General features: G+C 42.7%; 1 protein-coding gene across 32 annotated transcripts in view; it reads left to right on the forward strand.

The window, feature by feature from the left end:
- Positions 1 to 27,771, forward strand: part of ARHGEF11 (Rho guanine nucleotide exchange factor 11) — a 112,534-nt gene that overhangs the window by 55,746 nt on the left and 29,017 nt on the right. For 11 of the 32 annotated variants that reach the window (XM_034937889.3, XM_034937878.3, XM_034937949.3 and 8 more), the window contains exons 2-13: positions 3,930 to 3,962; positions 5,159 to 5,173; positions 5,499 to 5,590; positions 7,230 to 7,328; positions 11,192 to 11,241; positions 12,392 to 12,449; positions 13,289 to 13,467; positions 14,616 to 14,687; positions 19,852 to 19,971; positions 21,625 to 21,670; positions 22,310 to 22,386; positions 23,544 to 23,681. In XM_034937889.3, the coding sequence (XP_034793780.3) occupies positions 3,930 to 3,962; positions 5,159 to 5,173; positions 5,499 to 5,590; positions 7,230 to 7,328; positions 11,192 to 11,241; positions 12,392 to 12,449; positions 13,289 to 13,467; positions 14,616 to 14,687; positions 19,852 to 19,971; positions 21,625 to 21,670; positions 22,310 to 22,386; positions 23,544 to 23,681 (979 nt within the window). The remainder of the gene's footprint in view (positions 1 to 3,929; positions 3,963 to 5,158; positions 5,174 to 5,498; positions 5,591 to 7,229; positions 7,329 to 11,191; positions 11,242 to 12,391; positions 12,450 to 13,288; positions 13,468 to 14,615; positions 14,688 to 19,851; positions 19,972 to 21,624; positions 21,671 to 22,309; positions 22,387 to 23,543; positions 23,682 to 27,771) is intronic. The other 21 variants (XM_057302409.2, XM_034937934.3, XM_063604438.1 and 18 more) reach the window with 5 other exon arrangements.

Raw genomic sequence — 27,771 nt, forward strand, 5'->3', positions numbered from 1 at the left:
ATAAAAAGAAACATAAATATATCTCAAATTGATAACATAAAAACAGATTAAGACCAAGGACAGTGGCTCACGCCTGTAATCCCAGTGCTTTGGGAGGCTGAGGCAGGTGGATCACTTGAGCCCAGGAGTTCTAGACCAGCCTGGGCAACATGGCAAAACCCCATCTCTATAAAAAATACGAAAATTAGCCAGGCGTGGTGGTGTGTGCCTGTAATCCCAGCTACTTGGGAGGCTAAGGCAGGAGGATCACTTGAACCCAGGAGGCAGAGGTTGCAGTGAGCTGTAATTGTGCCACTGCACTCTAGTCTGGGCGACGGAGTGAAACCCTGTCTCAAAAAACTAAACAAAACAAACAAAAAACCCAATGGATTAACCCAGAAATTTTCACACACATTACTGATGATACTGGGATACAGTCTGAGGACAAAAAGAACTGCAAGAAAATCTTGAACTTCATAGGTTTGTTGTTACTAGTGATACTGATGTAGTAACTCCAGGAACTATCTTTTCTGCATATTGAATAGAGCAGTGAGTAAATATATTGGTATTGTTTAGGAACGGGGTTCTCAATATGAGAAAAGGAAGACAAAATGTGGAATGGGGAAGATGAAGAACCCTGTTGTGTTGAGTTCAAATTGGAGATACCAGTGTGAACTCAAAAATTTATAATAAATTTTTCTAGCTCTGTCCATTAAAAGGGCCTGGAACGAGGGACAGCTCAGCAGCAATGAGTACCTAGCAGTCAGATCTTGTTTGTAAATGCATTTCCTGCTAAAAGGAACAGGGCTCCTTGGAGAAATGTTTGATTCCAGGTCTGGCATAGGGGAAGTACAAGGTGAGCATGGAGTATCTTTTTGTGCCAGAAAGCAAGGACATGATCAAAGACAGATGGTGACATGTTAAAAGGACACAGGAGCTGGCTTTCAGAAGCTCCCACTGGTCAAATTGGAACATTTTAAACTTTTTTTTTTAAAGGGTAATAGACTATAATATATTATTACTTTGGGGGGGAAACAAGATCTGTGAGTTCATAGCACTACTCCAGAAAAGGGATGAGATGACATTCTTTATAAAAGCTTACTGGCTAATATATGTTGAAGGAATGATAGAATTAGCAAATTGCCATTTTGCAGGCACCAGTGCAATAAGCGCTTTAGGCAAGAATCATCTATGGATAGTAAAACTATTGGATGAGAGATTGTTGGAAAACAGAGTACCTATGCAGTCTCAAAATATCATCCCACAGATTTCTCATTAATTCAAATGAGAAAATAGATTTTTACCATTGAAAAAATCTCAGGAATACCACTTTACCTGAGTGATCAAACCTACCATCACCAAAATGGGGCAAGCTATCCAACATCACTTATATAATAGTCTCTTAAAAATGTTTAACATGAATCTAACCGTGAGGAGGCATCAGATGAATCCAGATTGTAGGCCATTCAACAAGATTACTGGCCTAGACTCTGCAAAATGTCAGTGTTATGAGAGACAAGACCAAGAAAAGTAGGGAGAGTTCTAGATCAAATTAATCTGAGAGACAGGACGTAAGTATAATTCGAGATCTTTGATTGGCTCCTGAACTGAGGCAATTGGGGAATAGCTACAAAGAACTTAATAAGACAGTTGGGGAAATTTGAATGTGTACTGTATATTAGATAATATTGTATCAGACTCATTGGGTGTGCTGATGGCATTGTGGTTATACAGAAGAATTTCAATGCTCTTAGGGGATATAGGCTAAAATAGGGGTAAAGTGTCATGATGTCTACAATTTTCAAGTGAGAAAAAAATGTATAAACATAGATAAAGCAAATGTTACAAATGTTAGTTGCTGAATCTAAATGAAGGGCATGTAGATATTCACCATGCTACTTCTTCAATGTTAATGTAGTTTGACCTTTTTCAAAATAAAATGTTGGGGTAAATGAAATGTGTGCTGCAGTGGTCAGGGATTGCTTTGTGGAGTCAATGCCATTTGATCAGGACCTTGAAAAAGTAGTAGGAGATGGACAGAGATGACAAGGGATGGCAACCATCAAGTCAGAGGTGGGAATGAGTATAGCATCACTTAGGATCCAATAGAGGTAGGTAGTAGGCAAGTAATCAGAGACGAATTTGAAAAGACGTTTGGGTCCACAGGATGAAAGTCCTTTAATACCAGGTTATTGGAGGCACATCTGATTGTGTAGATAATAAGGAGAGAAATGATAAGTTCTTGATGAGAGGGCCTGAGGGAGTAGTATTTGAGTAAGTTAGTCTGTGGTGGTGGAGTGCTGGATGGACTGGAGAGTGGAAAAGAGGTTTTTTTCAGTAATCCAGGCATGAGGCACTAGACATGTGGCTTCAAGGGATGAGTGTCAATGATTATGTAAAGAAAGGAGCGAGTCTGGGAAACGATTATAAAGAACCTAAAGGTTTCTTTGACTGGCAGTAGGGGATAACTGAGAAGTTGGGTCAGAAAATCTGTCTCAGTGGTGCCATTTAGAGTACAAATTTGGGGGGAAATTCTCCACTCCTCAGGGCCGCCTCCATACCCCCAGGTTTAGGCTGAGCAGAATCTGAGCTCTGCTGCCAAATTTTGATGAGAATGTCCTCAGGAAAAGGGAGGGGCCACTATTAAAATCTTTTCTATCTATGACAGCCTCCATTTCAGGCCAGACTACCCTCCTCTCTCCTTTCCTTGTTTCTCAGATTTTTAACCTTCCAAGGTCTTCCTCCCAAATATGTGCTCAGACTCACAACCCAGCTGACACAATAGTCTGTCCGTTGATTCTATCCACCAGGCCTGCCTTCCATAGGCATTTCTTCCTCCTTCAGTTCAATGGTAGTTTTCTCTCCTTTAAGCTCTCAGAAAAAAAAATTTTTTTTGCATCTGTTGCAAGTATACTTACGTTGCCATCTCCTTGTCCCCCACATACCTGCCCTAGCCTCTGATTTTATTTTAGAGAAACTTTTGGTTACTGCTGAAATGGTCTTTGTCCATGCCCCTAACAATTGTTGACAGCAGGGACATGGACCTTTTGGTTCATTTGCCTTTGATTATGTGGAACTGCTCATGCCTCAGCTCAAATGCAAACCAAATCAGGTTCTCAGGTTCAGATGCACCTTCTAGGCTTTAATATGGGCATAAGAAACCAGCTTCCTGGTGGGGTCAAGAACAAGGCAAGAAGGCCCGAGGTGTCCCAAGATAAGGTGGGCTTTCTCTTTAGGTAGGAAGGAGGAGGAGTTCAAGCCCAGCGTGGATAGCCCTGTGCAGTCATAGAGAATAAAGTAGGCAGAACATGTAGGAGGAAGGAACAGTATAGGCAGAGACAGAAGCCAGAAACCATAGCAAGTGAAAGGAGGACAGTAAAGAGCAGGGACCAAGAATAGGACTGAGCCCCTCCCTATTGCGTCAGGCACTGGGGACATAGCAGCAAGACCCTCTCTGCTTTCATGGACCTTCCAACCTTGCCTGTCTGTACGGCTTTACAGACAAGTGAACAGCGCATTTTCAGTTGGGTATTTGAGCTGCAGGAAGGACAGATACTGGGAGCTGTGGAAAACATCAAAGGGCACTTCCCCGGGCATCAGGCATTATACTTCCTGTTAGATGCTGTGGCGAATGGCCTAGCTGAGGCCAGGTGACTGTTCTCCCAAGTACAGTGGGGAGGTTCTAAAAGCTTTTAAGCAGCAAAATGACATGGGTAAATTTGGATGTTAGAAAGCTGATGGCTGTTAGTAAGCTCACCTTGTGGCCAGGTGCCTCCCCTGGGTCACTCTTGGCTCTGTTGTGGTTTTTCTTTGAACCAACCATCCCTAGTGTCTTGTCTGGTTTATGTCGTGTTTTGTTTTTCTTTCTCTTTCTTCCTCCTGTCCTGCGTTGCTCTCTCCTGGGCCCACGCTCTCTTCTTCCTTGATGTCCTTCTCTCTCTGATCCAAAGATCAGCCAGTAAAAAGCAGTCTCACCTGTCCAGGTAAGAGGGGTGCCATTGTGAGGGGGAACGAAGACCCACTCCTTTATATTTATAAGTTACTTGTACCCTCACATGGTTTCAAACATTAAAAGTACCAAAGAATATAATAAAAGCCTGCATTTCCATTCCTGTGCCCCAGCCACCCAGTTTCCCTCCTCAGAGACAACTGTGTTATATGTTTCTTTTGTATTCTTCCAGAGATATTTTAGATATTTTTGGATATGTAAATAAATATTTAAACATATATAAACACATAATTTTATTCTCTCCTTTACTCACTTTTTTAAACTGTCCAAATAATTCTATATTTTGTTTATTTCACTCAGTAACATATCATGGAGATATTCTGTATCGTGTATAAAGAGCCTCTTCATTCTTTTTTATGACTGAGTTCTGTGTCATTGTATTACTGTAATTTATTTAACCAGTCACTCATTGTGAACATTTAGATTATTTCCAGTGCTTTGCCATCACACACAGTGCTTCCATGAGTAGCCTTCTACTTAGTCATTTGCTATAGGTAGGATAGGAATTGGCCCTTTCTGAGGGGCAGCAACTATTGATTCAGGAACTTGCAACTTGTACACTTTTCCAAAAAGGAGTGCCACAGCAGTTATTGAAATTTCTTCTATTCCTGTGAGGGTCCTAGTTGAAGAGGAGATGAAGCAGTGAATCCTTTGGTTTGGTGATGTGTACCACTTGAAGGTTTGGGGTCTTTAGTAGTTTCTAATTAGGCAAGGTGCCTCAGGCTGGCTGAGGGACTGGAGCTGAATATGGGGTTGGAATACTACCACCGAACAGACCAGATTCCTGTCCTCCCATGGTACCCAAAGGATAAATGGAATTTTCAAAGGCTTGGGCCGTTCCTCTACTGTCTTTTCTAGAAAGTGTGCAAGTTGCCAGTTACCCAGCGGGCTTATACTCATGCCCATTTACCCTCCTGGAGATCACTGTTATGGAGAGGTGGAACTTTGAGGGACAAAGAGATGAAGCTAAATGGGGAGCTTGTCTCTGCTGCCACCACTACAGCCACATGTTGTGCTCATGCAGACCTCTGTATGTGTTTGACCCACCTCGTCCTTCCCTCCAGTCTCCCCTTCCTTTGCAAATCATTGCCTAAAACTAACTGGCTGTTTGTTTTTTTCCTGTCTTTTTCTTGCATTCATTTTCTCTGCTGCTCCGTTCTGTTCCATCAGCCCCATTGCAGCCTGGTAAGACCCAACAAGCATGTACACGTGTGCACATCCCCTTCTTGCTATTGTCTCTTTGTCGCCTAACTCCAGGAAGGGTTATTTCCCTTCACACCTTGCTGGGTATTAAAGAGATCATGCTTGCCCTGCCAGCCCAGGATTCCAGATAGGTGGTGTTACCAGTGGTGTACACATGGCTAATGTCCTACCAGATTGGGTTACAGGGTGGGTAGGTTGGTCTCTCATTATCCAAGACTCAGAGCCCCTTTTGACAGAGCTTCCATCTACTACAAGGCTGATCCCCCCTGCTGAGCTCATTGACATGCTTTCCTTACTCCTTCTCCAGGTTAAGTAGCCTGTCTTCTCTGGGAGATTCTGCACCAGAGCGCAAGTCCCCTTCCCACCATCGCCAGCCTTCGGATGCCTCTGAGACAACAGGTAACCTCCTTGGGCATTAACATACAAACACAGCCAGGCATGGTGGCACATGCGTGTATTCCCAGCTACTTGGGAGGCCAATGGGAGGATCGCTTGAGCCAAAGAGCTCTGGTCTGTAGTGTGCTATGCCAGTCAGGTGTCTGTACTAAGTTCAGCATCAATATGATGACCTCCCAGGAGCAGGGAACTACCAGGTTGCCGAAGGAGAGGTGAACTGACCCAGGTCAGAAATGGAGCAGGTCAGAACACCCATGATTATCAGTAGTGGGATCACACCTATGAATAACCACTGTACTCCAGCCCGGGCAACATAGTGATACTCCATCTCTTTTAAAAAAAAAAAAAAAAGGCACATGGCTGGGCATGGTGGCTTATGCCTGTAATCCCAGCATTTTGGGAGGCCAAGGCAGGCAGATCACTTGAGGTCAGGAGTTTGAGACCAGCCTGGCCAACATGGTGAAACCCCGTCTCTACTAAAAACACAAAAATTAGCCAGGTGTGGTGGTGCGTGCCTGTAGTCCCAGCTACTCAGGAGGCTGAGGCAGGAGAATTGCTTGAACCCAGAAGGCAGAGGTTGCAGTGAGTCGAGATCGCGCCATTGCACTCCAGCCTGGGTGACAGAGCAAGACTCTGTCTCAAAAGAAAACCCACATGGACACAGAGATGTACACTCATACAGACAGATCTGTATACTCCAAATGTAAAGCAACTTAGTGTTTATGTTAAGCACATGATGTATACTAGGCATTGTGTTAATGGGTTTTATATAAATTGCCTCCGTACATCAACATAGAAACTAGGTTTTATTATCTTTATTTTGCAAATGAGGGAGCTGAGGCACAGAGAGGTTAAGAAATATGTCCAAGTTCGCAAGCTTATTGGGGACTTGAAACCAGTTCTGTTTTAACTCTAGAACCCACGCTTTAATCATTGCAGGATGCAATCACACATACTCATACCCATGTACAATGTCTAGTATACACTCACAGGAATGGAGACATTTGGTAGTCATAACCTCTGTTTCTTTTTGTTTTTTAATTCCGTATTTTTTTAAAGGATACATGACAAGAAGAAAACCCTTTTATTTCAGAAATAAAAGGGTTTTCTTCTTGTCATGTGTCCTTCCCTAGATTTGGCAAGAGACCACTCCTAAGTCACCCTGCATGAGTTATCCAGCTCTATAAAAAGAATCAACAAGCATTGGTATACCACTTGCTGCATTCATTGGATGTCACTTAACATGTAACTTCTAGGCTCACTTGGGCTTCAATCCTGGGAGGCTCCTTATTGGTAATATTAGTCTTCAGGAGGATGGCTAGACCTGGTCCTACCCCTTCTTTGACCAGTCTCACCCGGGCACACCAAAAGGACAGACATGTATGTGAGAGACAAGCATTTTAGCACCTCAGAGAAGGGTAGTTTCTTATTTGGAATACAAAGTAAGTTATAGGTTTTGCCAACCACCAAGGGAGGCGTGTCATTGCGATAGTGTTTAGACAGGAATAGTCTAGGGAATTTGTTTAGTGTGAAAAGGCTTCTTGAAGAAGAAAGGCACTGGGGCTTCCCTGGGTTGGTCTTGGCATGTGTACACTAACCTCCCAATGACACTGCGTACTCAACCTTTCTCTCCGCCTTCCAGGTCTCGTTCAACGCTGTGTCATTATCCAAAAGGACCAGCATGGCTTCGGCTTCACAGTCAGTGGGGATCGCATTGTTCTGGTGCAGTCTGTGCGGCCTGGTGAGTGCTGCATCCCTCCTGCCCACGGTGGACAGTTCTTGCAAAGCCACCATGTATGTGACAGTGCCATTCTACCTGTGCTTTCCTGTGGGGCATGAATGAATTACTCTAGAACTGGTTCTCCATGGGTGCCTGGGGAAGCCTCTTCAATGCTAAGCCCCCAGGCAGAATTTCTAGAGATTGCACCTCATGCTTGCTTCCCTAGCTGGAAAGTGAAAAACCAGCAAAATAGCTGTCAGGTCATCATCAGGCAGATGTCTGATTGCCATCGAAGGGAGCCCCTCATACTGGGTCACAAGATTCCATGGAGGAATCAAAGGCCCCCTTTCTTCATATTTACCTCCACATTACCTGGCTAAGTGCACAGATGGTCACTTTCTACAGAGGTTTATAACCTGAGACAGGCACAATGGTCCAAATGATTACAGAGCACATTTGCTGATACAATTAACATTAAATAATAAATTACCAACAGATGAATGATATATGTTGGATGTGATGTCAGGGGAAATGGTGTTTGGAAGTTTGAGTAGTTTGTGATTTGAGGCATAGTCATTTTCCTTGTGATCATTTGGGAAGCCCTCTTAAAAGAAACAGGATTTTAGAAGTAGTTTGAAAGATGGAAATGAAAAGCAAATCAGCAGGATAGGAATTTGGTGGGAAGGAAGTGAAGAGTGGGTGGGCATCATAGCCAAATCCATCAAGTTACCAATTGTGTATAGAAGGGGTGTGAACAGTCAAAACTCTAGCATATGCCAGGTAGTGGAACCACTGTTGGTGGTCCAGGCTGAGGAAGACAATCAAAAAGGCGATGGGTGGCCAGCTGTGGTGGCTCACGCCTGTAATCTCAGCACTATGGGAGGTCGAGGCTCGCGGATCACGAGGTCAGGAGATCGAGACCATCCTGGCTAACATGGTGAAACCCTGTCTCTACTAAAAATACAAAGAAATTAGCGAGGCGTGGTGGCAGGCGCCTGTAGTCCCAGCTACTCGGGAGGCTGAGGCAGGAGAATGGCATGAACCCGTGGCCGGAACTTGCGGTGAGCCAAGATCGTGCCACTGCACTTCAGCCTGGGTGACTGAGCGAGACTCCGTCTCAAAAACAAAAAACAAAAAACAAAAAAAAAAAAAGAAAGGCAGTGGGTGTGGGAGAGTCCTTAAAGGGTAAAGAAGTGTCCCTAAAAGGAGTGAACTTCAGTGCAGTAAGTAGCATTGGGCTGGTGACATGGAGCATCCTAGGCTTGGCTTAAACAAGAGCACAAGGAAAGGATTGGGAGCAGGTTTCCTGATAGTGCAGAGCAGGAGGGAAAATATACTTGCATTGATTTTGGAGGAAGATATGAGATATGTTCACAGGAAAGGTGAAAAGAGAATTTCAAATTTATGACCAAAATGAGTATGTGGATCATATAAGGATATAAATAAGTATGGCTTCTTATATTTGGGAGTAAACTCATATCAGTGGGAGGTTTGTTTTGCATATCCTGGGGTGAAGCTCTAAAAAGATAGTTTTATTCTTTGCTTCTCTTATTTCTCAGGGTTCCTGGACTAGGGTGAGACAGAGTTAGTGGAACTGCCAGTAACTTGTACTTTTCCTCTGCTGGTCTATCTGGTACAGAAAATGTGTATGGGATCCCCTCCAGTGAAGTCAAGGTTCAGCTCTCCTTTACCTTCTTCCTTCTCTTAGGCTGAGCAGAGTCAGACCCAGAGAAGAAAGAAGGAAAAGATGGCTTACAAGGAGAATATGAGTTCTAGAGTCTGTGTGTGTGAGAGTTGTGTGTGTGTGCATGCATGCATCCCTGTGTGCATGTGTGTGTTGGGGAGGAGAGTAAAAGAGACTTCATTTGGATTGGCATTGAAGTCACAAGAGTAACAAAGCAGCGGTTATCTTTTCCAGATACATATTAGGTTTCTTTAATTCACTGTTTCTCAAAGTATAGTCTGTGTTCTGCCTGTATTAGAATCACCTAAGCCGAAGATGATTGAAATCCTTTTTCTTGAGGCTGACCTCGGAAGCACTGAATTGCTTTCTGGCAAGAGGTCCAAGAAATACACTTTTTAAAAATTCCCACAGTGATTCTCATGCTTGCTGAGGTCTGAGAATTTCTGCTCAAGTTCCTTAACTCTGAAGAGTTTAGTTTAAAAAAAAAAAAAAAACACTAAGTTATTAGAAGTCACCTCACGTGTTTCATACATTCAGGCAAGATAGTTCTGTTCTCTTTAACGTTAGTTTCTAAATGAATGTATAAGAGGGAATTTGAAGCTATTTGCAAGTACTCTTCCATAAATAGCACACTTTAGCTGAGGGTAGTCTTGAGTCCCAGTATTGAAAAGCCAAATTGGAATGTAGTCCTCACTGAATTTTTCTTTTTAGAGTAGAAACATTTAGATGGGCTTTGTGGGAGTTTTGTTTTGATCAGAGGAATGCAACTTAAAGATTTAATGATCACGTTGGGGCAAATGTACAATATGTAATTTTTATGCTTCTCATTAACTTGTTTTGGCTTTAGTGTTTTTTGTGCTTCCTGGATGTAAATTAAACTAGGAATATAAGTCATTTAAAACTATCTTGTGAGGCTTGGCGAGGTGACACATGCCTATAATCCCAGCACTTTGGGAGGCAAAGCCAGGAGGATTGCCTGAGCTCAGGAATTCCAAGACCAGCCTGGGCAATATGGTGAAACCCTGTCTCTACAAAAAATACAAAAATTAGCATGTGTTGGCACATGCCTGTAGTCCCAGCTACTTCGGAGGCCGAGATGGGAGGACCGCTTGAGCCCAAGATGTTGAGGCTGCGATGAGCCAAAATCGCACCGCTGCACTCCAGCCTGGGTGACAGAGTGAGACACAGTCTCAAAACAAACAAACAAACCATATTGTGGTCAAAACCACTGTAGCCTCCAGTTGAATGACAAGTTGCAAAAGTCAAGAGCATGTTCTTTTGAGCACCTCACAGTCAGTCACCATCAGAAGCTCTTAATTTGGTCCATTTTAAAGGGAGAAACTGGGCTGAGTATGGAGGCTCACGCCTATAATCCCAGCATTTTGGGAAGCCAAGGCAGGAGGATCACTTGAGCCCAGGAGTTCAAGACCAGCCTGGGCAACATAGTGAGACCTCATCTCTACAAAAAAAAAATTTTTTTTTTTTTAATTAGCCAGGCATGGTGGCATGCACCTGTAGTTCCATAGCTACTTGGGAGGGTTGAGTTGGGAGGATCACTTGAACCCAGAAGATCCAGTCTGTAGTGAGCTGAGATCACGCCTCTGCACTCCAGCTTGAGCTACAGGGCAAGACTGTCTATAAAAAAAAAAGGAGGGGAGAAACTGTAAATGGCTTAAAACAGTTTTTTTAAAAGAAATAAAACAGTTGTCTTTAATGATGTGAATACCGAGAATATCTTTATGAACCTCTCAGGACTTAGGAAACTCTTGTTTTAATCCTTTTCTCCGAATTTCTCTTAATTATTATTTTAACAATTATGTTTCATACAGTAAACTCATTTCCCCCCCCCCCCCGGAATATAACTGATTTGACCTTGGAACATATCCAGATACACTCGAATGAAGCACACGTGCTCTTCCCAGAGCCTGGCCCTGCCTCGCTCCTGCCTTGGCCTGGCTATCAGAAGTCTGGCATCTTATTTAGGTGAAAGGAAGAGCAGGAGATGGGACCTTATATAGTTCACTCTAGCTTAAAAGTAGTTGTGTCATTGGAGTAGAATAGGAAGTACACCCAGAATTTGAGATACTTAACACAGAGAAATAAGAGGAAATTTCAGAGGAGAGGTGATCTGACAGGGACCTTCGTGTAGCTTCAGTGGAAGAGGTTGTTGGGCACTGCTGACCAGGCCTTCTCCTTACAGGAGGTGCAGCCATGAAGGCCGGTGTGAAAGAGGGCGACCGGATCATCAAAGTGAGTGACCCCAACACACACTCCCACTCCCAGCAGTGGAAATAGATGTGCAGGGCACTCCTGGCCTTGGCCCATCCTGCACACTTTCATCTTGATACCAACTGCCAGGCAGCCACTGAGTTAGGAGTGGTACCATACGAGGGAGCACAGTGGTATAGCATGAGAGAGAGTGAGGAGGAGGATAGCTGTGTTCTACATTTTAGGCCTTTCTTGACTCTAAAGCAACCAAGCTTCTAGAACAAGTTTTATTATTCTTATTTCACAAATGACCAAAATAAGATTAAGAGGGAGGGTTAGTAACTAGTGAAGGATCCAAGACTTCAATTCTCAGGTTGATATTCTTTCCTCCATATAATGCCAACCTGGGGTCTTTGCCCATTCTGAACTACTATAACCTGCCCTGGTCGTTCAGACCTTTCTTCGACAGAATGGTGTTCAAGACTAGCCTGGGCAACACAGTGGGGTGCATTAAGGAAATCCTAGATGCAGAGACTTCTTAGTCCTCTGTAATGAGGAAGCACACTGGGTCAGTGGACATTCACATGTGTGTGAAGCAAATGGTTAGAAAAGTGTATACCAAAAATAAGTGAATGAATGAACAAATTAAGGAATGAAGACACAGGTCTTGTCCTTGAAAACTCATAGGCTAGCTGGAGAGACAGAACAAATAGCAGATACAAACAGAACAAATTCATAGTGTGACTTGAGTAAACAAGTGACCAGAGGAGGCTAAAGAGCATTGGAAAATGGCTTCCTAAAAACATGGCATTTTGGGCCGGGCGCAGTGGCTCACGCCTGTAATCCCAGCCCTTTGGGAGGCCAAGACGGGCGGATCACAAGGTCAGGAGATCAAGACCATCCTGGCTAACACAGTGAAACCCCATCTCTCCTAAAAATACAAAAAATTAGCTGGGCGTGGTGGCGGGCGCCTGTAGTCCCAGCTACTCAGGAGGCTGAGGCAGGAGAATGGCATGAACCCAGGAGGTGGAGCTTGCAGTGAGCCGAGATGGGCCACTGCACTCCAGCCTGGGCGACAGAGCAAGACTCCATCTCAAAAAAAAAAAAAAAAAAAAAAGTGGCATTTTGAACTTACAGAAGGATCCCCTAGCTGTTCATTACCATTACTCAATATTGTTTGTCCCTCCAACAGGTCAACGGCACCATGGTGACCAATAGCTCACACCTGGAAGTGGTAAAGCTGATCAAATGTGAGTTGGAGAGAGGCGACAACTAAAGTAGGGAAGCAGATGATCCGAGAGGGAGGAAAGGAGGGAGGAAAGGTCAGGCCTGGCATTCCAGGAAGTTTCCTTTGTAGATATGTGAGGCAGCTAAAGTCACATCTTTAATCTTAACATGGAGTGATCCACTTAAGTGGCCACAATTCCCTGTTACTTCAAGTGGAGACAGTACTAGGCTCTCATGAGACATCTTCATTTTTACCCACACTCATCTTTGCCACACCTATTTAGACCATATCCTACTGAGACCAGGTCTACCTCAAATACCTTTCAATTCCCTCTGCCATTCATGGACATTCTTCCTCATTTGTTTTCTGTTTGGCAGGGAAAAGCAACAATAATCTGTTTATAGCCAGGAAGGCCCAACAATTGAGTCTGCACAAATATTCAAATAGAAACAACAAATGTTGAAGAAAGAATTGAAGAATGTGGGAAGTTTGGGGAGAGCAGAGGGCTAGAATCTGAGTGCCTGGTCTGTGCCATGTGGGCAGTATGCTCTGACACTGGCTACTTACTTTAGTGAGATAAAGGGGGAAACAAGAGGCTGCTAAGGCAGCCTGCGGGGCGTGTTCCCAGATATTTATGAGTGGAATTCTAGTTGAGGTCTCTGCATGAAGGAAGGGCAGGAAGTAGTACTTGGGCATGAAGGCAGGGATTAGAGAATGGGTGGGGCTTAAAAGTGAGGAGAACTTAATCTACAGAATAATGAGTTTAATGACAGGACAAGGGAGAACAGCCCCCTCCTGTATAGCTGGACTGTCTCTCCAGAACAGCACTCCTGGAGCAAGTCTCTCTCTGTTTCCCTCTAGCTGGCGCCTATGTTGCACTCACCCTCCTGGGCTCTTCACCTTCATCCATGGGCATCTCTGGGCTCCAGCAGGACCCATCCCCAGCAGGAGCTCCCCGAATCACGTCAGTGATCCCCTCACCACCACCTCCTCCACCTCTACCACCTCCACAACGCATCACAGGACCCAAACCTCTGCAGGTAATAATCCTTCTGGCTTTCTTTCCTCACCCTAATGTCCTGTTGAAAAGCTCCGCATTGGGGAGGAAAGCAAGTTAAATCCAGTGGGGCTGTGGTAAACAGAGACAAGCCAAAAGACATATGAAAGACCATTGAAAGAGTTGAACAAAAATGAAGGCTGCACAATAACAGTTGTTCCATGCCTTAGTGTCCTCCTTCCATGCAAATGCATATGAGGTTTTATCACACAGCAACATTGTGTGTTTCCTAAATGTGTAGAAGACTCTAAGGATGCTGTCTAAAAGTGCTCCTCATCAGAGAGAGAGTGTACACTTCAGGCAGGGACAGAATGCATCTGTTCAAGACCATTGCCAGTCAGTGTTAACCAGGGTTTGGAATAAAGTCAAGGAGTGGGGGAAAGGCTTCCTAGAGAAAAAAGCCTGCTTTGAGGTGCAAAATATAGAGCCCACTCAGTAGAGGGAGGGACCAGAAAAGGACAAAAACAAGTAGAGGCTAGGCGCAGTGGCTCACGCCTGTAATTCCAACTCTTTGTGGGGCTAAGGTGGGAGGATCACTTGAGCTCAGGAGTTCGAGACCAGCCTGGGCAACATGGCAAAACCCTGTCTCTACCAAAAATACAAAAAATTAGCCAGACATGGTGGCATGCACCTGTGGTCCCAGGTACTCAGGAGGCTGAGGCAGGAGGGTTGTTTGAGCCCAGGAGGCAGAGGTTGCAGTGAGCCATGATCGTGCCAATGCACTCCAGCCTGGGTGACAGAGTGAGACCCCATCTCAAAGAAAAAACAAAACAAAAAAACAAGTAGAAAGAGAACTCTAGAAGCAAGAAACACCTATGTGAAGAGTTAAAAGAGGACAAGATGCAGACAAGTATAGGGAACAGGACTTTTCAGTTGGAATGAAGACTGAGCCCACAAGTCCTGGGAGACTTTAGAGAGCAACTTGATACCAAAGGTGATTACAGCCAAATTGAGGCATAAACTCAAAATAAGATTTTGTTTTACTGCATTCCGGCAAGGTACTGAATAAAACATACTTATGATCCAGGCTCTACTCTCATAGCTGTCCTTGCCCAGGAACCAGCAGATAGAAGAGAGCTAAGCTGTTGAGTTAGTCCCTAACTCTTATATTGCCATATTTTCCATGTCTAGGATCCCGAAGTTCAAAAACATGCCACCCAGATCCTCAGGAATATGCTGAGGCAGGAAGAAAAAGAATTACAGGTAAGGTCACTGCCAAGGGTAGACTGGCCATTGCCTGAGTGAAATAATACTTTATCAGAGCAGCCTGCCAATGTACACAACTTAATTTACAGGCAATATCCTATCACAGTAAAACCTCAAAAAATAAAACTTCCGGACCACTAAAGAATTGTCATTGGCCAGTAGAATTTGTTAAAGCAGAATTTCACCAATAAAGTGAATAGGATTCTCCATGTGTAATAGATTAGGATAGTGAATATGTACACAAAAAAAAGTCAACAGAGTTTATCTGGGACATTTCCAAGGAAGGGAAGGAAAAGAGGGAAGAAAGGGATGGGTAGGTGAGTGCTGGGCCAGACTGAAAGAGGTGGGGAGCACTTGGGTGAAGGATGAAGAGAGTTTACAGGCCTAGGAAGTGATGTGCACAGAGAACAGTAAGAAGATTAATTTACTGGAGTGGAATAACCAGATTCCTATTATAGCCATCCATGTAAGTGCCACCATATATAAAACACTGTTTTAGTTTCTAGGCTATATAGAAATAAAAAAGATTAAATGGTTCCTCCCCTCAACATGTTTAAAATCTAACGGAGGAAATTCAAATTACAGTAGGAGGGAGAGTGGGAGGAACAAAGAGCTTACAATAAGAGAACAAAGAAGAGAAAAATTAATTAATAATGGGAAATATGGGGAAGCGCTTCACAGAGAGGATAGTATTTCAGCTGGGCCTTGAAGAGTGGTACTTTAGTAGGCAAAAGAGATGAGGGAGGGAATGCCAGTGAAAAGACAGCATAGGTCAAAGGCACAAAGATATGAAAATACAAGTATTTATTTCACAAGCACTGAGTCCTTGCTATATGCTAGATACCGTGTGTGTGTGTTGGAGCAGTAGATGGGGGTAATGTTAGGGGTGGGTGTTGGAATGGTTACAAAGATAAACCTCTCCTTTAATGAGTTAGTGATTCCATAGGATATGGATGAATGAATGAAGATATACTATATTATGATAAGTGCTAACATTTATATATTGGCAAATGTCAGAGTAATCAAGACAGTATAATACTGGTTCAAGGATAGACCTGTAGATCAATGGAATAGAATTCACATGCCAGAAATTAACCCATACATCTATGGTCAATTGATTTTCAACAAAGGTACCAAGACAATTCAATGGAGAAAGAATAGTATTTTCAACAAATGGTGCTAGGACAACTGGATATCTACATACATATACTTAATTTGGACCCTTACCTCATACAGTAAACAAAATTTAACTCAAAGTGGACAAAGACTTAAATGTAAGAGCCAAAACTATTTTTAAAAACTGTAAAACTCCTAGAAAAAATTTTAGGTGGGAGTAAATCTTCATGACCTTGGATTGGGCAGTGGTTTCTTAGATATGACACCAAAAGCATAACCTCCCCCCAAAAAAATAGTTGGATTTCATCAAAATTTAAAGCTTGTATATGTCAAAGGATTCTATCAAGAAAGTAAAGACAATCCATAGAAGAAATGGGGAAAAATATTTACAATTCAAGTATCTGATAAGGATCTAATACCAGAATATATAAAGGACTCTTAAAAGCTCAGCAATAAAAAGACAACCCAATTTAAAAACTTGCAAAGGATTTGAATAGACAGTCTCTAAAGAAGACAGACATACAAATGGCCAATAAGCATGGGAAGATGCCCAGCATTGTTATTCACAGGAAGATGCTAATCAAAATGACAATGACCTACCACTTCTCACCTATTAGGATGGCTATAACCAAAATAATGGAAAATAACAAGCGTTGTGAGATGTGGAGAAATCTAAACAATACTTATTTATGTTTTGTCTGCATATTCACTGTGCTAATCTATTCCGCCATTGATGGTGGGAGTGTAAAATAGTGCAAGCACTCTGGAAAACAGTTTGACAGTACTTCAGAACATGAAACACAGCAATACTATATGACCCAGCAGTTCCACCCAGGTATATATCCAAGAGAATTGAGAACATAGGTTCACACAAAAACTTGTACATGAACATTCATACCAGCATTATTAATAATAGCCAGAAAGTAGAAACAACCCAAATGTTCGTCCGCTGATGAATAGATAAGCAAAATATAGTCTGTTCATACAATGGGATTTTACTCAGCCATAAAAAAGAAAGAAGTACTAATAAATGCTACAACATGGAAGAACCCTGAAAACACTATGCCAGGTGAGAGAAGCCAGACACAAAAATCTACAGGTCGTATTATTCCACTTACATGGAGTGTCCGAAATATGCAGATTCATGAACAGAAAGTAGATCAGTGGTTGCCAGAGGGTGAAGGAAGGGGAAATTGGGAGTGACTGCTTACAGGTACCAGCTTTCTTTTTGGAGTTACGGAAATGTTCTGGAATTAGGTAGTAGGGGTGGCTGCACAACTCCGTGAATATACTAGAGACCACTTAGTTGTACACTTTAAAATGGTGACGTTTATGTCATATGAATTACAGCTCTATAGCAATTTAAAAAAATTTTAATGCTCTTAAAGTCCAAAACAAAGCATAATTATTTATGCAATAATCAGAAGGCTTCGTGAGGTGATGCTTGAGTTGGGTTCAGTCTGCTGTTAATAGAACGTTGAAAATGTCAGTGGGACCAGGAGTGGTAGCTCATGCCTGTAATCCCAGCACTTTGGGAAGCCAAAGTGGGAAGATTACTTGAGCCTACGAGTTCAACACCAGCCTGGGCAGCATAGTGAGACCATGTCTCTAAAAAAATTTTAAAAATTAGCCAGGCATAATGGTGCATGCCTGCAGTCCTAGCTACTTAGGAGGCTGAGGTAGGAGGACCGCTTAAGCCCAGGGGTTTGAGGCTGCAAAGCTATAATCGCACCACTGCACTCCAGCCTGAGTGACAGAGCAAGACCCTGTCTCAAAAAAAAAAAGAAAAAGAAAAAGAAAAAATGCAGTGAGTCTTGTGACTGGAAGGTGTTATTGGCCATGAATACCATGAGGAGCTTGGAATTTGTTTTGAAGTCTGTGGGAATTGATCAAAGAACTTTGAGTGGGGGACTGATGACATTTTCAAACCAGTGTTCTTTGGAGAAGTTTGTTAAATGTAAGGAAACCATTGAGGAGGCTATTGCAGTAGATAAGCAATAATGACAGATTTAACAAGAACAGCAGGAGTAAGAGCAAAAAGGAGAGGATAGCAATGGGAGACTTGTCAGAGGGCCAATCAGTAGAACTTATCCATTGGTGAAGGAGAAGAAAGAATAAAAGATGGCTCCAAGTTTGTGTGTCTGGGTAGATCAGGTGATACCAGTGACAGAGTGAGATAGAGGAGAGGAGCAGAGCTTAGGGGAAGGAAATGAAGGTCAGCTTTGGGTATACTAGTGTAAGGTGCCCATGAGACATTCAGATAAAAACCAGCCACCAGGCATATGGAGATAACAGGGCTGAACTTAGGAGAAAAGCCTGGGTTGAAACAGAGATTCGGATATCCTCAGTATGAAGGCGATAGTTGAAACTGGGGACTGGATGACTGAAAGAGATCACCCAGAACTCCAGTACAGAGAGGAGAGAGCTGAGGATGGAATTTGGGGACATAGGTGCTTCTACAGCACATGGCACCAACCTCTAATAATCACACCACTTGCTATTACATTTGATTTTTGAAAGAGTAGCCTGTGCAGTAATGGGAGGAAACTAGATTGTATATGTTGATGAGCAACTAGAAGCAAAGAAGTGCAGGGCCCTAGTTGTAGACTAATGTTTTGAAACATTTGGCTGTGTGCTGGGCATGGTGGCTCATGCCTATAATCCCAGCACTTGGGGAGGCCAAAGTAGAGGATCACTTGAGGCCAAGAGTTCAAGACCCCTGGGCAACATAGCAAGCCCCTGTGTCTATTTAAATAAATAAATAAAATAAAATCAGAAAACCACAGGCTCATATCCCTTTACAAAAAAAGAAAAAAAAGTGGCTGTGAAAAGAAGGGGAAACAAATGGGGCAGTGGCTTGAAGAATCATCAGAAATGATTGAAAGACTTTTGTTGGGGTGGTTTGTTTTTGTTTTAAATCAGGAAACTCGAACATTTTGTAGGATGGAGAGAAGGAGCCATTGGAAAAAGGAGACTTTGAAGATATGTGAACAGTGCCCAAGAAGAGCCCAAAGCAGTCAGAGGGGTTAACTTTTTGAAAGATTTAGACATAGTTTTTCTTCTGAGCCAGGAGAAAAAGATGACTGAAGATGTTTTGAAATGGAGTACAGTTGGGAAGGTTTTTACCAGATGGTATTATCTGCCAAGGCTAGAGAAGGGTTGGGGTTAGATGGGCATGGAGAAGATGAAATATTAAGTATGGGGAATTTGTAAAATGGTTGTCATGTAGTAGTGAAGCCCCAGATGAGCCTAGATAATATGTGAACCCAATGTCTTTATTTACCAACAAGCTTTATGGAGCATCTCCTTTTGTAATGAAATGTTAATAGCTGCCATGTATTCAGGTATCTGACTTTGCGCTAGACATTCTGCTAAGCACTTCATATACATAATCTCACTCCACTATTACACCCGTCCCATGAGGCGGGTATTGTCATCTCCATTTTATCAATGAGGATGGATTCAAGCTTGCCCAAGTCTATACAGCTAGTAAGTGGAGGTGCCAGAAGTCAAAGCCAGGTGTCCCTAACTGTGAAGCCCTGAGGAGTGCTAGATAAGTGGCTAGGATGGTACCTGCTCTCCAGGAGCTTCCTGAGGATGGGACTGGCACAGGCATTGGCTGTTGTAGTCGACACTGCTTCCTCTCATTTCTTGTGGTTCCATTGTGTGTAGGTTCCCTCTTAAGCACTTTTTTATGTTCTGGTCTGGACAATCAAATATTTCATACTTGAGTGGTAGCTGAAGAAGGCCTCATTTGGGATGTGGGACTTAAGGCAGACCTTGAAGAATGGCTCAGATTAGGACAGGCCTTTGTGTTTGTCTTCTTTCTGTGGTTGTCTCCTGTGTTCTTTTTCTCATCACTTACATCTTTTTCTGATCCTGAATGATGTTGAAATACCGTGCATCTACTTGGAGGCAGAGACCTCTTCTCTCTCCTCTTTGTTTTGGGATAACTGCCTATTCTCCCCACTGGTGAGTCATCCATTCTCTACTAACCACCCCTCTGCCTTTTCCCCTCCCCCTTCTCCTCCTCACCCATCCCTAGCGTATCTGTGAGGTCTATAGCCGGAACCCCGCCAACCTACTGGAAGAGCAGATCGAAGGTGCCCGGCGGCGAGTCACTCAGTTACAGCTGAAGATCCAGCAGGAGACTGGTGGCTCAGTGGTGAGTGATGTAGGCACAGCTCTAGTAAGGGCACATGCAGTAGAACTGGGGGTAGAGTGAGGGAAAAAGCAAGGACAGAAGGCTTCTTGGGTTATGCCAGGACCTCAAGGCTGAACTAGTAAGTGTTTAGTATTTTACAAAGAAACCAAGGTCAGCACCAAAGAGGCTGAGCATTGTAGTGACACTTGGGATACCATAAAAAGAAAAAGCCTATTTCTTGCCCTCCAACAACATAGGCAATGGAAAGAAAGAAATATGAAATAAACAGATTGTCAGTGTTAGTCTCTGAATTATCCTTCCCTTCTGTGTAGTTCTTCATAGTGGATGTATGTACATTTCTATACTGGTTTTACCCAGTATTTCATCTGGTACCCTTTCCCACCACCTATACTCAAGTAATGAGTCTTCTCAAAGAAATACAAGTACTTTTTAAAGTCAGACTACATAAAAGACCCCCAGTCTGTTGAGATGGATCTGTATCAGCAGATAACCACACTTTATGGAAAACTCCAGAGAGTAGATGATTCTTTATCTATTCTCTTCAGGGACTTTGCTATTAGTGTCTTACTGCTCTCCATCAGGCCTTAATTCTTGGGGTAAATAAGAAGTAACTCTCCAGAAACTTTAAGGTCTCCAAGAATAACATTTGACAAAGCCAATAGGAATTATTTAAAGATGATCTACTTTTGCTTTTAGGATATCCAGATCAAAAAAGTTTGGGAAACATAGGCAAATACATTTAAACTGCTTCATTTTCTGAAGGACTTCTCATATTACATGGCTGATAGGTAGGAGCTCAGGTTGTGGACTTAGACCATCTGGATTCAAATCCAGCATCACTTCTCATCAGCTTAAAGACTCTTGGGCAAGTTAATTAATCCATAGGAGCCTTAGCTTCCTCATTTATAAAATGGAGATCACAGTGTTGTCAGAGTTAAAGCATGCCTTTGACAGAGGGGCTGTACATGTTTGCTGCTGCCACTGCACTGTTGATTGTGCTATGAGGTGATGAGTCTGAGAAACTAAGCTTGGAATCTGAAGGTCTGAGCGCCAACCCTGGCCTTAGGGTTGACCTGCTGTGTATCTTGGGCAAGTTACTTAAGATCTCTGAGCTTCTGTTTCCTCATTGATAACATGAGAGTAACATGCCTAAGCCAGAGCCATTGAAAGATTAAATGTGACATAGAAAAGTGCTTTGTAAACAGCAAAGCACTATCAACATCGCTTCCTTCACATCCCACTAGCTCAGTCAGTCTCAGGCCAATGCCTGTCCATCCTCCTCAAAGATCTCCAAAGGTAAACCTTTTATATCTTCCCTCGGTCACCTGCTTGAGTCTTTTTTTATACTTCTTGATGGTTAAGAAGTTCTTTCTTGTATCCAAATAAGGCAATAGATGCTTTGAGGTCCAGGGTGATTGGATAAAGCTAGCTTTTAGAATTTCAGTAATGGTAAAGCTCCCTTTCCACCATTAGGGGTCATTGTCATCCTCAAACTGTACAAATGAAGCAATATCTCTTCTAGCTGGGCATTTTTGAGGCAATGAAGCGGAAGAGGCCACTAATTGTAAGCAAATAAGGCACTGATTGGTGGAAGAAAACCGTAGGGGGAGAGGCTCACAGAATTTGCCCACCCTGTGGGCCTTTCTGTTTTAGGACATACTTCCACTATATGGTGACACCAGCCAGAGACCATCAGAAGGTAAGTCCCCCATCACCCCTTTTTTCTCTGGCATATCTCTAGTCCAGGTTTCTTATCTGTTTACCCTCCCCATGGGGCAGATTCCAGGAAAGAAAACATATAGTGCCTGCCCTCTGAGAAATGAAATAATGGGAGAAAGCAGTACAAATACACAGGGAAGCTGGATACAACTTAGGCAGTAGAATAGAGTGTATAGCCAATAGCCGGGATAGATAAGGGCTAGTAAGATACCAGAATGAGTATGGTCCAGACAGCAGCTTGCCTGACAGCTCCTGGCACTAAGGAATTCAGCAAATATTTGTTGTAAGAAGAAATGGGTGGTGACCAGAAGAGGGTTGGGAAGGAGTTGAGGAGCAAAACTAGTTGTGAGAGAGAGTTATGCAGTCTTATTTCAGGAGGTGACATGGCCTGTGCCCAGGTGCATAGACAGGTGAAAGCTAGATGTGATGAGAGCAGAGGGGAGGTGTGCCGGGAAGTGTCCGAGTCTAGGGGTCATGGGATGAGAGAGCTGAAGGGAAACTGGTGAAAGAAAAGGTGGCAGCTCCCTCTTCCTGCCCTGCACACAGGTGCCCAGAATAAAGGCTCTCTTTCCCCTAGGCCACAGCTCCTTCTGTATTATAGAAACTATTTTCTTCTCAGGCCGGCTCTCTCTGGATTCCCAGGAGGGGGACAGTGGCTTGGACTCTGGGACAGAACGCTTTCCTTCCCTCAGTGAGGTGAGTCCCAGCAGGGCAAGGCCCATTCAGAACGTGCATTCGGGGTCCCTTCCCTTGACCCAAGTTCTGCTGCCTACCAGCTGCACTGAGGCCTCTGTGTGCCTCTTCCATCGTTCTAGTTCCAAGGATATAATCACTGTGCTCTGGGTTCCAAAGCAGAAATTTCAGATGCATCCAACATGCAAGATTATCAAATCTGGCTTTCATTTTATGATTGTCAACTCTGTTATATAAAGAGTAGGGTGGAGAGGGCGGCCATGGCATTAACTGTGGCAAGCCTTTGAGAGTGAGGGAGCAGAGACGAAATAATCTAAAACAGTGACTTGACCAAAAACATATTTCCACCTGTCCAGGAATAACATCATCTTAGATTAATACAGTGAACCCAACCTATTCAGAAGTGGTAGTCTTTTTTTGCTGTGGATCTTTTTCTTCCCAAATAGCTTGTCTTTTCTGGAATGACTAAAAGAATTTCAGGTTTTGACCTCAAAGGTTATCTCTTCCAGGTGTTCTCAGTTTGCACATGTAAACTATGAACTGCAATACAAAAGTAAGAATGAGTGGAAGAAGTAGTAATGAAGTTAGCAAAATATTTGCTTAGCCAGAGTAATTAAATATGTGAATATATGGTTGAAAAGATGTTAAAAACCTAATTTTAGATCACAATTGGAATTTTATTTTCTTACTGCCCTGTCCATGGGAAAATGGTGAAATATATGTGAAAGGATCGGTATGTGGGAAAGTCACCAAGAAAGTGGAGTGGGACAGGGATCCTAAAGAATCTACAGTTGACATTATCTGGAAGGCCACAGAGTTGGTGATGAAGAGTGTGTGCTGTGAGTTGAGGCTGCCTGGGTTAAGTCCAGAATACACCTCATGACTAGCTCTCTGACTTAGCAAGTCTCATAACCTCTTGGAGTCTCAGTTTCTTTGTGTGAAAATGGGACGAATAATAGTATCTACCTCAAAGGGCTACTGTGTGAATCGAATGAGATAATGTGTAATGAAGGGCTTAGTATAATACCAGGCACAGAGCAAGTACTGCACTTCTCTTGGCTGATGTTATAAGTATGGTTATCACCACCAACACCAAATGAGCTGAGCCTTGAGGGTCTTCCGGACAAGGTTCCTTCTCACAGAATTCTTTGTTTCTCTAGTCATTGATGAATCGGAACTCGGTACTGTCAGACCCTGGGCTAGACAGTCCTCGAACCTCCCCTGTGATCATGGCCAGGGTGGCCCAGCACCACAGGCGGCAGGGCTCGGATGCAGCAGTCCCCTCAACCGGTGACCAGGTGAGTGATCTGGAGCCACCCTGCAGTTTTCCTTTTCTCAGAAGTGAGATTTGGAGGCATGGGTGTTACCAATACATCGTCTTGGATCATCAGACTAAACCCCTGCTTCAGCAACCCAAACTTTGAGACAGTCACTTACATAGAGAGCAAATAGTAAAGAAAGAGAACATGGCATAAATAGAGATATGAAAGTAAGGCTGGCTCCATTTCTATGTGGAGAGTGGGTGAATGCATCTGTAGGGAGTAACAGCTAAGGAGCGGATAGCTGGTCTTTCTGTCTATACAGAATAGGAAATAGGTTTAGGCAGTGTTTCTCCAGGATACTAATTTTCAGTTTCCCCGTTCCTTAGCAAAATCCTTTTCTCAAACAAAATCTTATTACTTGGAACCCTAACATAGAAAAGAAAAAAAAAAAAACTCAGCTCCCCTAGGACCTTTACTGATCAACCTCCCCCTGCCCTCAAGGGCACTTCCATGGAGCCCTAAGGTTCTGCAAAACCTGATTTGAAAGGCCCTGCTCTCAAGGGTGGAGCTAGATCCAGGAGAGACTTCAGGAAGATGGGTTTTGACTTAATGCAAACAGCTTGCAAAGAAGCTGGGCTGTCTGGCAGTGGAATGGACTTGAGAGCCAGAGAATTGCCTGTTGTTTTTCAGACACCGTTAACCGTGTCTAACAATGTTCAGACGTTGTTAGACATCTAAATATTCAACGTTCTACCTGTATAATGTTACTTAATATTTTTCTTTAAGCCAAGTTTAAGTTCTTTAAACTTAAATTCATCTTAAGGAAATCTGTCATTACCTTAAATTAAAACCAGCATCACGATACACTGTAAATGTAGAGTAAATGTAACACTAAATATAAGTTTAGAACCAAGTTTGTTAAATTCTACCTAGAAAGATATAAGACAGTGTAGAAGAAAGCTGCCATTTATATTAAAAAGAGGAAAAGGAGCCTCTTTCTTAAGACATCTCTGGATGAATGTTTAAGAAACTGATGGTTATTGCCTCTGATGAGGGGAATTAGTTGGCTTGAGGACGAAGTGGATGGAAGACTTTTTATTATCTTTACCCCTTTGTGTCCTTTTAATTTTAAACTACGTGATGTAACTTGCTCAAAAAGTAGAGATAAAATTTGAAACAACCCGAAAAATAAACTCTAGATCAATTCTATTGCTTGTCAAAGGCTTTAATTAAGCTTGAGGCCAATTCTGCCTTGGTTAAAGGTATTAAAGCTATGCAGGCACCAGGCTGAAATTTTTCCTGGGTTAATCAAAAGGATGGAATGAGAACTGAAAAGAAACTAACTTTCTTACAATATGAGTCAGTATTATTTAATGCCATGTCCAGATAGCACCTAAAATCATTTTGAACCTCAACAAAAATCATCTCACTTAAAATCCTTATGAGTTCCACTTCCCATGCTGGAAAACACTGGTGTCAGGAGTTAAACAGGTGGTATTTTCAAACTGTGGGTTGTCATCTTTTGGTGAGTCATGGTTTCAGTATTGAAGGTCATGAGCAGCATCTGTTTTAATGAAGTAGAATCTAATAGCATGGAAAAGAAAATACCAGAATTCATCACATGTAATAAAAGTATTTTGTGAAACTTCTGTTTTAATTACATATGTGTGTGCTGAGTTGCAGTGAAAACATATTTATTAGAAGTCATGGTCAACAGAAAGTTTGAAAGCTACTTTCTGGAGTTCTTTTGACTCTGGGAGCCTGTTAATCACTGAGTCCAGGAGGAGGTCTTCAGAAGATGGGGTCTCTAAAGTAATTTGGATAATGAGGGAGAAATGGTACAAGGAAGAAAACAGAGCAAACGATAATCCTACTCACTGAGCTCTCTTTGGTGGTGTTGTGATTTTAGTAAACCTGTCCTCTCACCTTGGAGTTCAGGGTTCCAAGCAGCATCTTTTTTCTCTTAGAGCATTTATCCCTCTGCTGTTACTTCCCTATGTGGCTTACCTCAACTTTATATGCTTTATCTCTGTAGGCACCTGTCACATAGTAGCCACCTTCATAATGTGTAGTGAATGAATGACTGAATGGGAGTAATCAAAATTGTCTTCTGAGTGGCATCTTAGGGGAGGACTTATCCAGGACACAGAGCTCTTAAGTTTCTTGAAGCTGAAGTTTCACAGTGTGATCTGTAGAAGAGAGGATCGTGGCCTAAGTGAACATACTTTTTTATAAATCTAGAGTTATGCAGGCATCAAAAGAAAATTCTAATCAAGAGCTACTGTGCAAAAGAAGAATACATGTGACCAAGCCTCTCTGAACCTATTCTGGTTGGGCTGCCAAATTCACAAAAAACAGAATTTAAAAAAGATGACAACATATGATACTCTAGTGTTACCCATTGTATAAAGTTTGGTTATTCTTACAATGTGGAGGGGAAAGGTGGGGAAAAGGATCTGACAGGTATTAAAATGCCTAGTGTACCAGCTGCTGTGCCAGATCTTTACCAAAAAATCTCAAGTAATTCTCACAATCAGGAAAAAAGTTGGCCATTAGAATCTTCGTGTGGTCTAAGGGAATGTTCAAGGGCTAGCCTTGTTACTGGCAGGGTCAGAACTAGAATTTAGTTCTCCTGGTCCCCAACACAGAGCTCTTTCCTATCCTAGCCGCTCTTTCATTGCCCTCTCTATACCCCTGTCTTTGTAGAACTAAAGGACCAAGTTCAGTTTGCTAAGGGGTTCAGGCGTCTATCCTGTTCTAGGAAAGGCTTTCCTTCAGGTGGCTCATAGAAGCAGGTGTGGGGTCAATAGTGTTGGAGCCCTTGTTTTCCTTCTGAAATTTTTTCATCTTCTGAAAACTAAGTTGGTATTTTCAAGTGTTAAGAGCAAGTAGAGTATAATTTCCAGTTTCTTAGTAGTCATAAATGTTAATAACAGCATAGGAAGAAAACCTATACTTTCCATAAAACTGTCAGCAGCGGGGAAATGGATGCATAAGGAACTCTCACTTTCTGTTATGTCATTCTATAACGTTTGATCTTTTTAATAATAAGCATATTCTACTTTTGTAATCAGAAAGAATATGTATTTCTAAAGACTTTTAAAAAAATCCTCCCCATAAACAAGCAAAAGCTTAGTGCTTTTCAGGTTTCACCAGAGAGCTCAGTAGAGCCAGAAGTGCTCACCCACCACCTCCTGGGGCTCTCAGACCCCAAGAGGGTCAGAGATTAGGGTGTTTCGGAGAGGAGGATACTCAGGATATGTCTGGGAAATACAAATACAGCACATCAGGCCTGATTCTGCAGCTTTGAGCACACCAGTCAGTTTGTCTGGGCCTCACTTTTTTCAATTATAAATGAGTGTTAGACTCTAGTGTCTGAGATACCTTCTGGGCCGCTCATGTTCTGTGACTCAGTCATTCTGGGCATAGAGACCATAAATATCCAGGAAAACAAAAAAGGGGTGAGGAGCATCAGAGAGGAACTGTCAGGAAAAGCCCCTTAAGAAAGTGAGTTAGGAGGGTATCATAGGTCTGGGTTAAAATAGGCACATGTAAGCTGAGTGGGTTCCAGAAGCAGAGACCTTGTTGGGGAATCACTGGAAATGAAAAATATCAAATTGAGTGAGAAATAGAGTTAGTAGAAAAGCTTTGAAAGCTCAAGGAACCTTTAGGAGAAAAATTTGTTCAGTGAAGCATCTGAGAAGTTTATGCAATATGAAGTCTCATCATACCTAATCCATGGCATGTCCATTAAGATTAGGTTTTTATTTAAATTAGCATAAGGGGGAAAGAAAGGAAAGCCAGACTAAGAAATTTGGATTTTAGACAGGTAATGGGGATCTAACACAGATTCTTGAGCGGGCAAACGAAATAATGCAAATGGTGTTAGAGAAAGATCAGCCGCATCTCCATTTGTTCAGAGAGGCAGAGATCTACTAGTAGGCTCTCCAATCATTATTTAGCCACCAGTACTTACTAGGCACAGAATAACTGTTCAGTAGCACTGTGGTAGACACTAGGTTTGGAGGATGTGTGTTTGGGGTAGGGGTGGCTGTTTACTCTGTTAAGTAAAACAGCCCCCAACCCAGCAGTCCAGCAGGAGCTGTAGGCTCTTATTTTGTTGACT

Source organism: Pan paniscus, chromosome 1 (genome assembly GCF_029289425.2).
Source record: "Pan paniscus chromosome 1, NHGRI_mPanPan1-v2.0_pri, whole genome shotgun sequence".
In the NCBI taxonomy this organism is placed as follows: Eukaryota; Metazoa; Chordata; class Mammalia; order Primates; family Hominidae; genus Pan; species Pan paniscus.